Below are 16,190 nucleotides of genomic sequence, written 5' to 3' on the forward strand. Positions count from 1 at the left end.
AGTGAAACGTAATGGTCACTTCAAATTCTCACACATGGGTGATGAAGAAAACAACGGCATTGTTAATGAGTAGGGAGCACAGGACAAGGTTTTTGGGTAGATCCGGTGGACTTCTGCTTTGATGTGCTAAGCTCACGTCCTTTGTGAAACATTTTCAGGGGTCGTTATTATCATTTACAACCAGGCATCAACGGTAGCCATTGGAAATTTCTACAAACACATGTTATTAGTTCTGGAAAAATCTCTCCTCTGGGCATCTCCAGGAGAGCCGAGAGTCACTGCTTGAACAGAGAAGGCCCCATTAATCACGAATCCACTGAGGGTTGGGGGTGAGAAGCAACATACCAAGCTGGTAGTCTCTGATGGGTCTGCAGAGTGCTGAATGCTGGAAGGGACCTTATGAATGGCCTGGTTTTACCCGACTTCGCACACGAACAAAACACAGCCTGGAAATCCTGGAAATGGCTTTGGACTGGTCAGCTGAAGAATCCTGTTTTATATTTTTCTTTCTTATTTAGAAAGTCAAGTGTTTCATTAACATTTTGTCCTTGGAGATTATTCTCACAGCAAGAATTCTCTTTTAGTTCATCAAAACATGCAAATGTCAGTGTCAAGCCAGATACACATTTCCATATTTCTTCATTCCTTGGATAAAGGTAAAGAATATTATTGACTACTTGGGGATGGTCCTTCTCTTGACTTTGATCTCTGTTGATTATTTTGACTTATTCTCGAGTACTACATGAACACACACACACACACACCATAATGTATGTATAATGAAATAGCAGAGGAAATTCCATTTCTTAACATTTATATATTTTGCTGTCCTAAAACACCTTCAATATGAACAAATGAGTAACCATAGGCTTATAGGGGTATTCTAAGCTATCATTGAATAAAGTCTCAGAGGCCTATTTCCTGGATGTCATCTTCTAGAGCAGGAATTAGGCTTCAGAAGGGGGACAAACTATCATTTCTGGTATGACTAGAAGGAACCTGTCCTTGGATACTCAAGAGTCTAGAATCAGAGGCAGAGAAAGACCAGTACATTGTCACCAAAGTGGTGACTGATTTTCAAAGGAAGAATCCTCTGTTGCAGTGTGGAGGTAAGCAGAAGTGGCCTACTGTCTCATGACAGAAAAGAGATGGTGGGAGTGACATGGTTGTCACAGGAGGGCTGCCAAAGAGCTGGGCTGTCTTCTGAAGTTGTCTCTGAAGTATGGGGAAGGAAATCAAGACCACAAATTCTGCAAAGAGGTAAATCTATCTGACCAATTTAGGAGGAATCTCCAGCCTTGTCTGGAAAATTCCACACTAGCAGGTATGGTTGGAGCCTAAGGTAACAACAAAAATTTAATATTTAGGGGACAATTTATTCTGGAATTTATCTTTGTCATCCCAACATACCTAAGTCATATGTGAAAAGAGCTCTATTGTTAGCTCAAAATAGTGAAGATGTCTGGAAAAACATAATCCATCTGCATCTACTGATTATTTCTCTATAAATTTCCCAATAATATTGATATGCAAAAAGCTTTAATAAAACATACACATATGTTTAATTTATGCTAAGATGTTAAAATCCATAATCCAAACTAAAAAAACTTAGAGCAAGAAATTAAAACATCTTCAGACTGCGTGCTCAGCCCGAGCCAGGTAGACAGTGGGAGCCATGATGAAGAAGCCTCCAGAAACTACCCAAACACTGGAGCCACACCCTTATCTTCAGCCCCAACTACACCTAGAAGAGCAATCACTTGAGACCAGGCACACCCGAAACCTGGAACCGTGGAACTTCCTGTAGCAGGAGGAGCAATCATCTGAGCCTTGGGCCCATCTACACCTGGAGGAGATATCATCAGAGGCTCAGCCCTGCCTGCATCTAAAAGAGTGTTCAGTGGAACCACAAACCCATACTGCACCAATTGGAGTAAGAGGAACACCTCCAGAAGCACAGGCTCCACACGTACCAATTGGAGAAAGAAATGGGCAGACAACAAGGTAAGAACACCCTTAACAACAACACAAAGAATAATACATAACCACCAGAAACCAGTGGTGCTACAACAGCAAGACATGAACATCCCTATGCAGATGAAGCAGAAGAAAACAACATTAAAAATAACTTTATGAAGATGATTGAGGCCCTTAGATAGAAAATGAAAAATTCCCTTAAAGAAATGAAGGAAAAGACAAACAAAACTATAACAGATCAACAAATATCCCTTAAAAAAACCAAGAAAAAAGCATCAAACCAATGAAGGAAACAGTTCAAGACTTGAAAACTGAAATAGAAGCAATGAAGAAAACACAAACCAAGGGAACTTTGGAAATGGAAAATCTGGGTAAACAATCAGGAACCAGAGATGTAAGCATAAACAACAGAATATAAAAGATGGAAGACAGAATCTCAGGCCTTGAAGATACAATAGAGGAAATAGATTCAGCAGTCAAAGAAATTGTTAAATCCAACAAATTATTAACACAAGATATCCAGGAAATCTGAGACACCATGAAAACACTGAACCTGAAAATAATATGGATAGAAGAAAGAGAAGAAGTCCCCCTCACAGGCACAGAAAATATATTCACAACAACATCATACAAGAAAACTTTTCCAATCTAAAGAGGGACATACCCATGAAAGTACAAGAAGCTTACAGAACACTAAAAAAAATCCCCTTACCTCATAATAGTCAAAACACTAAACATAGAGAATAAAGGAAGAATATTAAGAACTGCAAATGAAAAAGGCCAACTTACATATAAAGGCAGACCTATCAGAATTACATGCAACTTGTCAATGGAAACAATGGAAGCCAGAAGGTTCTGGTCAGGCATTAAGCAGACACTAAGAGACCACAGATGCCAGCCCAGATTACTATGTCCAGCAAAGCTTTCAATCACCATAGATGGATAAAACAAGATATTCCATGAGGAAACCAGGTTTAAACAACACCTACCCCCAAATTGAGCCTAACACAAAGCACTAGAAGGCAAACCCCACTCCAAGGAAGTTAGCTATTCTTTTTATGAGACTATGGTTATCCTGATACCCAAACCACACAAAGGCCCAACTATGGGATTTACAGACCAGTCTCCCTCATGAACAATGTTGCAAAAATACTCAATAAAATGCTAGCAAACTAAATCCAAGAACACATCAGAAAAATCATCCACCATGACCAAGTATGCTTCATCCCAGAAAGGCAGGGATGGTTCAACACATGGAAATCCATCAATGTAATCCACTATATAAACAAACTGAAAGAAAAAAAACACATGATAATATCATTAGATGCTGAAAAAGTCTTTGACAAAATTCAACTCCACTTCATGATAAAGGTCTTGGAGAGTGTAGGGATACAAGGAACATACTTAAACATAATAAATTCAATAAACAGCAAGACAGCAGCCAACATCAAACTAAATGAAGAGAAATTCAAAGCAATTCCACCAAAATCAGGAATAAGACAAGGCTGTCTACTCTCTCCGTATCTATCCTATATAGTGCTTGAAGTTCTAGACAGAGCAATAAGACAACAAAAGGAGATCAAGGGGATACAAATTGGAAAAGAAGTAGAATTTTCACTATTCACTGATGATATGATAGTATACACAACTGACCCCAAAAATTCTATCAGGGAACTTCCACAACTGATGAACACCTTAAGCAATATAGCAGGATACAAGATTAACTAAAAAAAATCAGTAGCACTCCTAAAAAGAGATGATGAATAGGCTGAGAAAGAAATCAGAGAAGCAATACCATTACAATAGCCACAAATATAAAATATCTTGGGGCAACTCTAACCAAACAAATGAAAGACCTGTATGACAAGAATTTTAAGTCTTTAAATAAGGAAATTGAAGAAGAAATTAGAAAATGGAAAGAACTCCCATGCTCTTGGATAGCCAAAATTAACATAGTAAAAATGTCAATCGTATCAAAAGCAATCTACAGATTCAATGCAATCCTATAAAAATCCCAGCAAAATTTTTCACAGACCCGAAATGACAATACTCAACTTCATATGGAAAAACAAAACCCCAGGATAGCCAAAACAATAATGGAACTTCTAGAGGCATCACCATCCTTGACTTCAAACTCTGATACAGAGCTAGAGTAATGAAAAGAGCTTGGCACTGGCACAAAAACAGACAGGTAGAACACTGGAATTGATTTGAAAACCCTGATATTAATCCACACACCCACTGACAACTGAATTCTGACAAAAGAGATAAAATTATACAAAGGAAAAAAGAAACCATCTTCAACAAATGGTGCTGGCATAACTGGCTGTCAACATGTAGAAGAATGCAAATAGACCCATATTTATTGCCATGCACAAAAATCACATCAACACCTCAACATAAAACCAACCACACTGAACCTTCTAGAAGAAAAGTGGGAAGTAGCCTTGAATTCATTGACACAAGAGACCACTTCCTAAATATAACACCAGTAGCATATACACTGAGAGCAACAATGAATAAATGGGACCTCCTGGAACTGAGAAGTTTCTGTAAATCAAAGAACATGTTCAACAAAACAAAATGGCAGCCTACATAATGAGAAAAGATCTTTACCAACCCCACATCTGACAGAGGACTGATCTCCAAAATATACAAAGAACTCAAGTAACTCGACATCAAATGACCAAATAGTTCAATAAATAAATGGGGTACAGACTTAAAGGACAATTCTCCACAGAGGAATCTTAAATGGCTGAAAGACACTTAAGGAAATGCTCAACATCTTTAGTCATTAGAGAAATGCAAATCAAAACAATCTGACATTCCATCTTACTCCTTTCAGAATGTCCAAGATCAAAAACTCTGATGACAGCTTATGGAGGAGAAGATGTGGAGAAAGGGGAACACTCCTCCATTGCTGGTGGGAGTGCGCACTTGTACAGCCACTTTGGAAATCAGTGTGGTGGTTCCTTAGCAATTTGGGACTCAATCTACATCAAGACCCAGAAATACTACTTTTGGGCATATATCCAAAGGATGCACACTCACACCACAAGGATACTTGCTCAACTATGTTCATAGCAATATTATTCTTAATAGCCAGAACCTGGAAACAACATAAATGTCTCTTAACTGAAGAATGGATAAGTAAAATGTGGTACATTTGCACAATGGAGCACTACTCAGTGGTAAAACAAACAAACAAACAAACAACGACAACAAAAAAAATGACATCTTGAAATTTGTAGGCAAATGGAAGGATCTAGAAAAAGCCATCCTGAGTGAGGTAACCTAGACCCAGAAAGAGAAATATAATATGTACTCACTCATAAGTGGAAATTAGACATAAAGAAAAGGACAACCAGCCTATATAGACCACAACCCCAGAGAACCTAGGTAACAAAGAGGACCCTAAGAGAGACATAACATGGATCCACCTAGGAAGGGGAAAAAGACAAGACGTCCTGAGTAAATTGGGACCATGGAGGGTAGGCAGTATGGTGGAGGGGGAGAAGGGAGGAGGGAAAGGGAGTGCAGAAAAATGAATAGCTCAATAAAAAATTATAAAAAATAAAGTAAAACATCTTCAACTGTTGCGAGTAAATATTTATAGGTTTAAATAATTTTGAATGGGTAATTCTTTTCTTATAGATAGTAATGACCAGCCTAGAGCTCTTCTTCACATTTTGAATCTAGACTCCAAAATGCAGACATAACCAGACTCACAAAGAAACAGTAATGCTCAAATTCATTCTAAATTCATGTCCATAGTCCAGGTTGTCTTGGATAGTTAAAAAGGAAGAGTCCAGGTGTAAACACCTGACTTTCGCTAATAAAAACATAGTGTTTTTAAGAAGCATCCCAAAATAACACCCCATTGCCTACAACTTGGTTAAGTGGAATCCCACGTTCCTTGCTTCTACATGCATGAAGTTCTTTTTAACATCAAAAAAATTGCTCCAATTCTGAAGTGGTGGTAGATGAATTGCCATTAATTTACTGCTTCTGATTCATCACGTTCTACATATTGCAGAGTAATTCCGTCTGTGGCTTCCTAGAGTGTGTGTGCTGCAGAAGGCTGCATGTGGAAATGAGCAGTTTCCTTTAATACCCTTCCCTAAGATTAGTAGGGCATTAGAGTGCTGCCTCCACACTCTTTTGAGTAGATATGTCTGCTAAAGGCAGATATTCTCTGACTCATCCCGATATCTGAAAAAAAAAAAAAGCTCAAGCTTGGCCAACATGGGAGCTTATGCTAAAGTCTTACCATAGCTTCTGATTGCTACATAAGTGTATGCTTCCCGTTCAATAATCATTCCCTTCAGAAACCTCATCTCTTTCGTAAATTTCCCTGGAAATCTCCATTAAATATGCTCTTTTGCCTTAAAAAAATAAAAAAAAGACTTTCGTTCCTAAGAAGCACTTCTTTCCATTTATTATAGTTAGAGCCCCTTAACAGGTTCTAAAAAATAACCCTCAGCATGACAGCGGCCAGTCCCAGCGTCCATATTCTGCGCCAGGAAGCGGTTGACCAACTCTTCCTCCCCCTGCGCCCTTTCCATCCTGTGGCCCCAGAGTCCACATTCAGCAGCGCATTGTCCTAGGACACATCTCTGACCTCTCAGGGGTTTTATCATTGGAGCACCGGGATTAACTCACAGCTTCCTCCTCTGCTCTCACCGCCAGAGACCAGTGAAGCAGAGCAGAGCAACAGTGATGCAGAGGACTCCCACGTTTGATAGTTCCTGGGTCCCAACCCTCTCCACAACCTTTGCGCATACATTCCATTCATTCCATCAGCATGATCAGAAGTCTTTGTATCTGACATGAGCTACACGGCCAAGAGGGGCCCTTGCAAGCCTGAACCATGCCAATTGGACCATCGAAGTATGAGCTGGATAACACACTCACAAAGCTCAGCTTTCCTTTGGGCGTCCCGTCACAAAACACACACCAGTATATCTGGCCTCTGTTAGTTGTCCTGATGAATTCCAGTCTGCTCGCTACACCCCCAGATCGCCGTTAACTTTCCTTTTAGAGTCAAGCCCGACCTTGCCCCAAAAGAAGAGAGCACTGAGCGCTAAACTCGCCAACTTTCTAGCTCTCACAGGGCCACTCCCCATACACAGGACACTCACCACCACCCGGCTTCCTTCTGAGTCTCTAGGCTCAGTCCTCAATATTTTCATTCCTTTGGTGTTATCCCGGAACCGCCCTTCCTTTCCAGATTCTTGCTTTCCTCTCATCTTTACCTTATCGACTCCTGCTCATCCATCAAAATTTAATTAAAGGCATTACATTCCCTGGGAAGAGCCTGTCACTCCGCTTCGGCTTTAATATTCTCCGTCAGCACTCACAGGCAGTCTGTCTGTTGAGGGAAGAGAGTGCTGCCAAGGTCACAGCGACAACTCAGGGGGCGCGAAAGGTTGAGCCCGAGACCTAGCTCCGCGCTTCCTAGCTGTGTGGCCATCCTTGCCTTTTGCCTCAGTTTCCTCATATACAAAGTGGGTGTGGGAATGCTGTGTCCACTTCAGTGGGTTTATTAGGGTAGGGGGATGATTTGTATAAAGAGTCTGAAACAAGTCCCCGGGGCAAAAGTGACCCAAGAAGGCCGAGTTGGCCTGTTCATAATCAACTACCAGTTTACTTGTCTGCTTTCCAAATGGCCATATCTGTGTGGAGGGGGAGAAAGTGTATTTTGAGCGTGTTCCCCCGCACCTATCACGGTACCAGAAGCCAAGTAAACATCCAGGAGAAACTCACTGAATGAATGAATAAACATTAAAGAGTAAGCAAGAAACAGTCAAAGTTGTACCTTAAAATATGCTAATGAGTAAGATGACTCTGATTTTATCTCCTGTTTTTCCTACTTGTGCAAAGGATGTTGATGACATCTCATTAACTTGTGGTATACAAGCTCACTGTTCTCTGAGTCAGGAATCCTCTACTCTTGACAGAAGGGCACAATGTAGTTAATTAACGGGACTGCTATTCTGGAAAGCAACATGTAGGCATGCACTGTGACAAAATTCCTCTGAGACACAGGCAGAGAAACAAAATTTAAATTCCTATTTGAAAGCCCTAACAAACTAAATGGGGGAAAAGGCGAGCGTTTAAACGAAGTTTTCTCGCAGAAAACACTTTTCCTCAGCCCCTGGCAGTCAGCTACTGAAGGACTCTTCACCCACTACCCCAGAAATCCAACCCAGAAAAGTCAAAACGAATAAATTGTGATTAGTGGAGTGATAGCATGTGCCAGCCATGCCGGGTTTTCCCCCTCCATGTTGTTCGTAGGAAGAAAACAAAAAAGATTAGATGAAAAAACAAGTTGAAGCACAATCTTAAAACCTTAGGCCATGGCGACATGACAGACCAGGCTTCAGGCACCTCTACCCCAGGGGTCTTTCTTTCGGTCCTGGGCAGATGAGCGCTCCTTTCTTAGCAATTCTCAAACTCTCCCAGGCCCAAAGTCACTGCATCCTGTTGCTTAGAGACGGAGGGCTGTCACATTTTCGTTGTCGTGGGACACGCCGTTCCTACTAGGGTTGTCAACTCTGTAAATACGCCCCTCCCAAGAGATTTTTTGCATGTAATGCTTAAGATACTCTATCCCTTCCTTGGGAGATAACCTTTCTACCATGTCTGTCTTAATCTTCATTCTTGACAAATGGCTGATGTGACACATTTGATGGTTAATCTTCATTGTTAGCTTGACTGGATTAAGTGGAGTGCCCCTGTGTGTGTCTGATATGGTTCCAGAGACAATCAGATACTAGAGGCTCTGTGCTGATGACTGCATCAATCCCCCGATGGATTGTAATTTGATGGAACTATTGGGAGGGACCTTACGGAAGGAGCTAGGCCACCTGGGTTGCTCTTGGGGCTCTCTGTCTTGCACGAATCCCTTTCGCATGACCCTTCTCTTCTTTCAGGGTGTGTCTCAAGCCAACAGCCTTCAGGACACAGACTGTTTCTGCTGTGATGTCCTGCCCAAGTGCGTGAGGTCACCCGACCATACACCAACTCATTGAAATCTTAAGCTGAGATAAACAATCCCCCTTTTAAGCTGCCCTCTGGTGTTTCAGTCACTTTTTTTTTTGCCAGAATAGTTGCATGAAATCTGTGAGAACTTATATATTCAAGATGGCTTGGCTCGGCCTTTTCCCAGGCTGAAATGTGATCAGCCCAAGTATGCTGTAGACTACTTTGAACCTCCGTTTCTCTTAAGGGTTGACAGCTTCACAGAGTCACTTCTTTCTTACCTTAATTATGTTTCTCTCATGTACACAAGTCTGCCCTCCCCTACGGCACACAGCGTACCAAATTCCCTTTTGTAACCTAATGGAGATGCACAAAGTGATGGTTTCTACTGTCTGCCAGTCAGGGGCCTTTAAAAAAAGTATTTTCACTTTTACTGGCTTTTAGAGGGTACAGGAAGGAGGCTCTAGAGGAGACTGCTTCAACTCTGCATCTTAGAGATTCTGTATGTCTTCACCCCTTATAAACTATATGACAGGAAAGCTCAGCGGTACTGCAAGGTGGAAGCTGTAACTCACCTTCTACTGTGCTTTTCATACTGCAGAAAGACCTGCAAGGAAGGAGCCTCGGAGCAGCCGGTGAAGCTTTAGGCTCATAATCCACACTCCTACAAGGCTTTGAAAACCTCTCTGAAGATTTTCCTCAATAAGAAATAAATGAAACTCTTTGATGCATGTGACACCTGCTCTCTCTGAACTTGGCTTACCCTCCCTTCCTACCCAGACATGGCTCTACCAAATATAAGCAGGTAAAGCAGTCAGAGAACCCAAGTAACATTATAGAAAAGTGTAGAACTTTTCAAATGGAGAGCTGTCCATTTTTAGGCCATGGGCTATTTCCAATATGCCATCTAACTAACGTGGAAGAAAGAACATAGTTGATTAAATTAATTTTAACCAAAGGATATGAAAAATCCTGTTTTAATAATTATGAGCCCTAATTCAGTGGAGAGGGCATTTTAATCAATAAATTAATTAGTTTTAATTCTAGGGACAGACTGTTTTAAGTCTTCTTTTTAATCAGATCTTGCCCATGGTGAAAACTTCAAGTTGCCCAGGTCTATTGCAGAGAGAACAGAGGCTGGGGTTAAAGAAAGGTGAATGGTTTTCATAGCAAGGTCTGGACCAGTGAGGGAGAGGAAAAGGAGGCTTGAAGTTGAATATGAGAAAACTAAGCTAGACAGATAAGGGAAGGGGCAAGGGTCTGGGCCAGTGATGGCAGACCAGTTGTTTCCCTCCCCAGAGCTCCCAGGGATATATTTAATTCATTATCATCCTATCTTAGTTTTTGCTTCTAATGAAACTGATTGCAACAAACTCATCTACCAGTAAGGGTGACTTCTAACAATGGGCTTTTGCTTAGGAGACTACCTCAGACCCCTCGCTAGATATGTAGTAATCAAGAAAGACTGTGTCTACATCATGGTGGCTGGGATAGCATTCAGTCTCAGCCATGGTAAAACTATAGCCGACTGTGTAAATATGAGAATAGAGAGAACACAGTGTAATGAACAGCTCCTGAGGTATCTTCGAGTCTGAGGGTAGTGACGCTGAATAAGATGACTAACAGCTATTGACAGTCAAGGTTGATAGCAAGGCTGGAGTAAGAGATGAACAGCACATGACCAACACAGGATCATTTCCATCGCTGGCCCAGGGGGACAGGTATAGAGCATGTGGGCCTCCATTAACTCAGTCACCACAGCCCAGAAAACTAGCCAACCCAACAGGCATCACGTCAGTCTTTGTCTAGCCTCTGCCATGGCTCTGTAAAATCCCCTGGACAAAGTAACTTGGCAGTCCTTTCCTCTCTTGGAAACCTCTCTTCCTCTCAGGACTTCCTGACACTTTCCCTCAATTTCTTACTGCTCTGTGATTCTTAGTGAAGTTTGCTTCTGCTGCACATTCTCCCATGAGAGTGCACATCTTTAACCTTCCTTGGTGTGAGACAACAGATTTGGAGCCACTGTCTCATGCTGATCTTTGAAACAGCCAAGTGTTTGGTGCTTTGGGACCCAGGTTTTAGCACAACTGGGTTGAGAAAGAGCCTGTCATACCCGAAAGATCCTGAATTACAATGAGCAACCTTGGGAAGGTAATTCTGGTACCTACTAGACACCAAAATAAATTCTCCACAAATATCTGCTCCCCATTTTCACAACAGTCTCCCAAAATTAACATCATAATTTTATATTTCAGAAAATTGGAATCCATAGAGGTCAAGTAAGTAATTCAATCCCAAATTTGGGTTTGAACCTAAGACTCTTCAACACCCTTATCCATTTTTGCTGTGTCAGAATCTACCATTTAAAAAGAGAACCCAGTGAGATTTCCACGGCAAAAAAAATTTTTTATGTAAGATTGTCTTTTTAAAATGGCACATTGCATATTTATAAGTACAAAAAGAGAAAAACCTCAGATATACTGGGAAATGGATTTGGGGTTATTCTTGGAACCGAAGCCTAAGCTAACAGCAGGACAGAGAACCCAGGGGGCAAGGATGCAGGGGGGAAGCTGATCTGACAAACTCAAGGTTAGGGGATGGGTACAGGGCGGGAAGCCCGTTTGACATACTCAGCAGGGGCCCGAGATCTCGCAGAAGACTTGGCTCAGAGTCTTCCACATGACTTTGACTTATTTTAACATATGGAAGAGCCTGGCAAGCAAACATTTAACCTGGAGGTCTGTGTATTATTACTTCCTAAATCTGAACTTGGGCCCTAAGGCTACAAGAGCCTTGGTGAGGCAAGAATTGTTTGTGGATTTGCCTGGCCTGTCTTCCCAGGGAAACAGTCCCAAAGTAAAGCTCCATGTGGTTGGTGGATGCAAGGCCAGCCAACCGGAGCTGGCTCTGAATTCTATGTCCTTGGCTAAGCAAATTAAGATCTCACACTTTATTTGGAAGGTGTGGCTGTAGACTTCATTGAGAAAAGTGCGCAGCAGTGTTTTGTTTCATCAGACAGCTGGTCTATGGCTGCCTCAGCCACACCGGTATCTGTATATGTCCTTCTACTTTCCTCCATGTCGGTCCCACTGCTCTCTGTGCACCAGATCTGTTTACACACCTCTGCCTTCTTTTGACCTACTTCCCTGGTAAGCAAGAGCATTGCACAAAGAACCTTATTGCATGCTCTCCTACCATTAGAAGAATAGTGTTTTCTTGCATCCTTTGCCAACCCTCTTGAGTTCATTTCTGTGACCAGAGTTAGTGGCCACTAACATGTTGATAGAAAATAAATACTCACACTTCAACTCCAGCTTGATGAAGTCTGTGTTCCCAAGATTTTCCAGAAATACTCCCCGAGGGATTAACGTCTTGAAGTAGAAAGAAATGTCAGCACTAGTTTCTCCTTGGAAGGTGGAGAAATGCAGGTAGGATGATGGATTTGGGAAGGAGGCAGCATTCCAATAATTTCCTGTGGGATGAAGACAGAAGACAAGATAATTTACACCTCTATAGGGCGATTATATAAAAGACCAATTTCCTGAGTTTAATAACCCTTTCTGGGCAATAGCCACGCTTCCCTAAACAATTGCTGAGGTGAGCAGAGACTCTTCAAGGGGGGCTGCCTTCAAGTGGTGCAGAGAACTCCAGGTATGGCAGGGAAATAAGGTCTAAAATATCAAGATTTACACGTGAAAGAGGCCAGTTTGCAGAGCAGGACCGAAACCTTGCTTTCCTTGGGCTTCGTCTAAAGAACGGAGCGTGCACAGGATGTGAGAAAGTCTGTGAAATACAAATGGAAGAGGTAGGGACTTTAATGATCCTGGGAGGGCCAGACAGCATATGCAGTTCTTCCTCCAGATCACTAGCCCACTCTCACTCTTGGGCCTGCCTCTCCTAATTAACTGTTTCTATTTCTGTTTCTGACCACAAGGAGCTGGTGTAATCTTTGGTCCTGGGACACTAGAGTCTGGGATCAGATGCCATCTGAACTCACACACAGGTGATCTTAGTCAATCAGTACCAAGAACTCCTGGGAAGGCGTGAAGCACCCTCCCCAACCATTGCCTGGCAGAGTGGCCAGTGTCCCAAGAGGAACAATTTACAAGGCATTATAACACTCCAAACCAACTTACTCGGATTCCATCAGGACAAATGGATCAAGAAGTTAAAATGGGACTATAACCTGACTTGCAACCTGATTGTCTGTGAACAAGGCTCCTTTCTAATGTGTGCATTTTTACATCACAGGTTAAGGCCAGATTAAGATCAAAATACGTAGATGTGTTTCCAAGCAGCTACTAAAGCCACGAGCTTTAAACGCTAATTCTCCAATCTGTTTTAATTGCATATGCTGTCCTGCTGTCTGAAGAACACCACAGGTGAGCTGAGCTTCCTTCATTAGTTTATACACACACACAAACGTCACTGTCTTTGAAACCAACGTATATATGCAACACTAAATCCAATTACTATTCTTTTAACGAAGGTAACTTTATGTTGGCACTGCTATACTTAAGCTATATTTTTTAAAATTAAACACGCAGTATTATTCTACTCAGATATTAAATTACCTTCTTACCTCACTCACGCTGTTTGTTTTTGTAGGCATCTAGGATGTAGTGACATCCAGATAAGTGCATGGAATATTTAAAGTTAAATGCATTATGGATATGCACATTAAAAATTTAATGAGTTTATGTGAGCCACCTCAGTGATTTCTCAATAAAGCAACAGCAAGACTGTAAGTGGTTTAGTGCACCTAGCTCGGGAGGAGAAGAGAAACGTATGTGTTCACGGAAACAAAACAGAGGCAACACAGCTGATTTTCATTAGCCCTTGGTTAGTTCCAGTACCTTAGTAGATATCAAAATCTGAGAATGAGATTCCTTAGGTAAAATGCTGATATTCTTGCTTATAACTTATGCAACCCTTCCATGTACATTAAATCATCTCCAGATTACTGGTAATCCAACACAATGGGAATGCTGTGATGCAGTTGTCCTACTGGACTGCTTAGCGACTAACAACAGGGTAACGTTTGCATGTGTATCTATATGGAATCCATTCTCTCATTATCTTTATGTGTGTTCTGAAGGCTGGAAGGCCGAATTAAGATGGCCAGGCTTGCCTGGCACTTACCGAGTCTTCTCACTAGCCTCACGTTTTTTGAGAAGTCTCTCACTGGGCTGAAGATCAATGAGTAAGCTGTGCTGGATGGCCAGTGAGCCCAAGTGATTCTGTTTAGGTTTCCCCAGCACTGGGGTTACATATGCATTTGTTCAGATCCAGGGGGATTGAACTCAGGTCCTCATGCTTGGATGGAAAGCTCTTTACTAACTGGGCCATAGTCGGCAGCTTCTAAAAATTGTTTTAGAAATACAATCCAGTTGCCAAATTCATACACACAGCCGAAGGTCAGTTGGTGATTTCTGTTTAGTTAAGCTTGAGTTTTGCCATTCTGTTCACATTGAATTGGGCCGTGGTTTGTTAAGAATTTATATGTAGTGGTAAGGCGTTGAATGGATGACATAAAATAGTTCCTAATGTTTCTTATTCTCTGGAGTTGTCTCAGAATAATGGTCTCACTTTATTTTAACTATTTTATGTAGATACTACATAACTGAGAAGTCTTTGAAAATATGTCTGTAGGTCTCTCCATCGGAATAAAAATATTTGCAGAGGGTTAAGGATGTAGCAAAGGATGTGTTGGATCCTTAGCAGTGCATAGTCTGCAATGGTGCTACATGCCTGTATCTTAGGAAGTTTAAGATCAGTCCTGGAGAAAGATAGGGTCTTAAGGAGCTCAGGCTGCACTAACTCAAAAAAAAAATGCTGGGGGTAGGGACAGATTGTTCTTAAACCATCTGAAGGTCTCTGTGCAGTTTTACTTTATTGTGTTTTAACTGTTCATAGCTTTCAATGGGAGATTATGGGCTCATTTCCAGGAAAAGGAGCATGATAGCAGATGGGATAATACTGGAAAAAGAAAGGATCTTTACTGTCCCTGATGCTGATGATGTTATCAAGGGCTGAGCCTACTTCCTGGGTCTACATCTGATGTTCATGTAGGGAGAGAGGGCACTGTCCTGGCTGCCAGGAAGCCATAATACTTCTTGGAGAAAACGTAAAGCAAATGAGCAGCTGCCTTGCCTATCAGGAATCCCAGAGCTGTAGTTGGTTTAGATACATTTCCCGGGGCCAGGAGGAGTCTGCTGGTCCTTTAACAACCTAAGAGCTTGCTGGGATCCAGGTCCCTGTGCTCCCCCAGCCTTATGCAGAACAATTCTGCCTCCTTAGGTTGAATCCCCAGGACAGGAATGTAATTAATGTTTTCAAGTTTCAATCCAATCAAGTACATTCTTATTATCTGAGGTGGCGAAGCATTAACAGAAGGACGGTTGTCTGAAGTGATTCTAGGAAAAGGAAAGCTAAGAGGAAATCATGTCAGTATTTATTTGAGGTCCAGGTCTAGCTGTTCCGACAGGAATATACCCAGAGACGAGCAGAGCAGGTTAATCAGTTCTTCTTGTTTGATGAAACATCTCTACAGACGGCAATTCCATTTGTTCTAATTCTGTGCTCACTAAGCGACTTCAATCTATTTCGGTCTCTTGAACGGGCTTATTCACAGGGAAACCGTGTCCTGTACTAGTGGTGTTTACCAGGATCCTTTGCTGCTTGCGAATGTCCCAGATCTCTGGATGAACTCATGAAATCCAGACTCTTCATTAGCAGCAGGAAGGCCTCTGCTCTGGCCTGGCCTGGTGAGATTACAGTTGTGTTGACCGTGGAATTGGGGGGAGGCCATCTACTGGGAAACAGGCAGAGGACATTCTGACTCATCTGTTTGTTTCAAAAAGCCCTTCCATTTATTGTTTATTTTAGAAAGCATTTTAATATTAGTGTGTATGTAGTATATTAGTGTGTGTGTGCGTGAGTGTGTGTATGCATGTATGCATGTGTGTTTATTGTACAGGTGCACATCTTCTATAGTATAGGTATGGAAGTCAGAAGATGGCTTTTGAGAGTCAGTTTTCTTCTTCCACTATGGGATCTGGGGTTTGAACTCAATTTATTAGGTTTACTCAACAAACACTTTACCACTGAGCCACCATCATGCTGGCTTTTGTATGCCTACTTTAGTTATAATGTATCACACACACACACACTATATATATATATATATATATATATATGAACAAATAGGCAACTTGGCTCAGTTGAGT

General features: G+C 41.6%; 1 protein-coding gene across 1 annotated transcript in view; it reads right to left on the reverse strand.

The window, feature by feature from the left end:
* Positions 1 to 16,190, reverse strand: part of Cntnap2 (contactin associated protein 2) — a 2,029,549-nt gene that overhangs the window by 276,016 nt on the left and 1,737,343 nt on the right. Inside the window, exon 16 of the mRNA XM_040740424.1 lies at positions 12,263 to 12,433. Coding sequence (XP_040596358.1) covers positions 12,263 to 12,433 — 171 coding nt within the window. The remainder of the gene's footprint in view (positions 1 to 12,262; positions 12,434 to 16,190) is intronic.

This window comes from Mesocricetus auratus, unplaced genomic scaffold, assembly GCF_017639785.1.
Source record: "Mesocricetus auratus isolate SY011 unplaced genomic scaffold, BCM_Maur_2.0 Super-Scaffold_100694, whole genome shotgun sequence".
Lineage (NCBI taxonomy): Eukaryota > Metazoa > Chordata > Mammalia > Rodentia > Cricetidae > Mesocricetus > Mesocricetus auratus.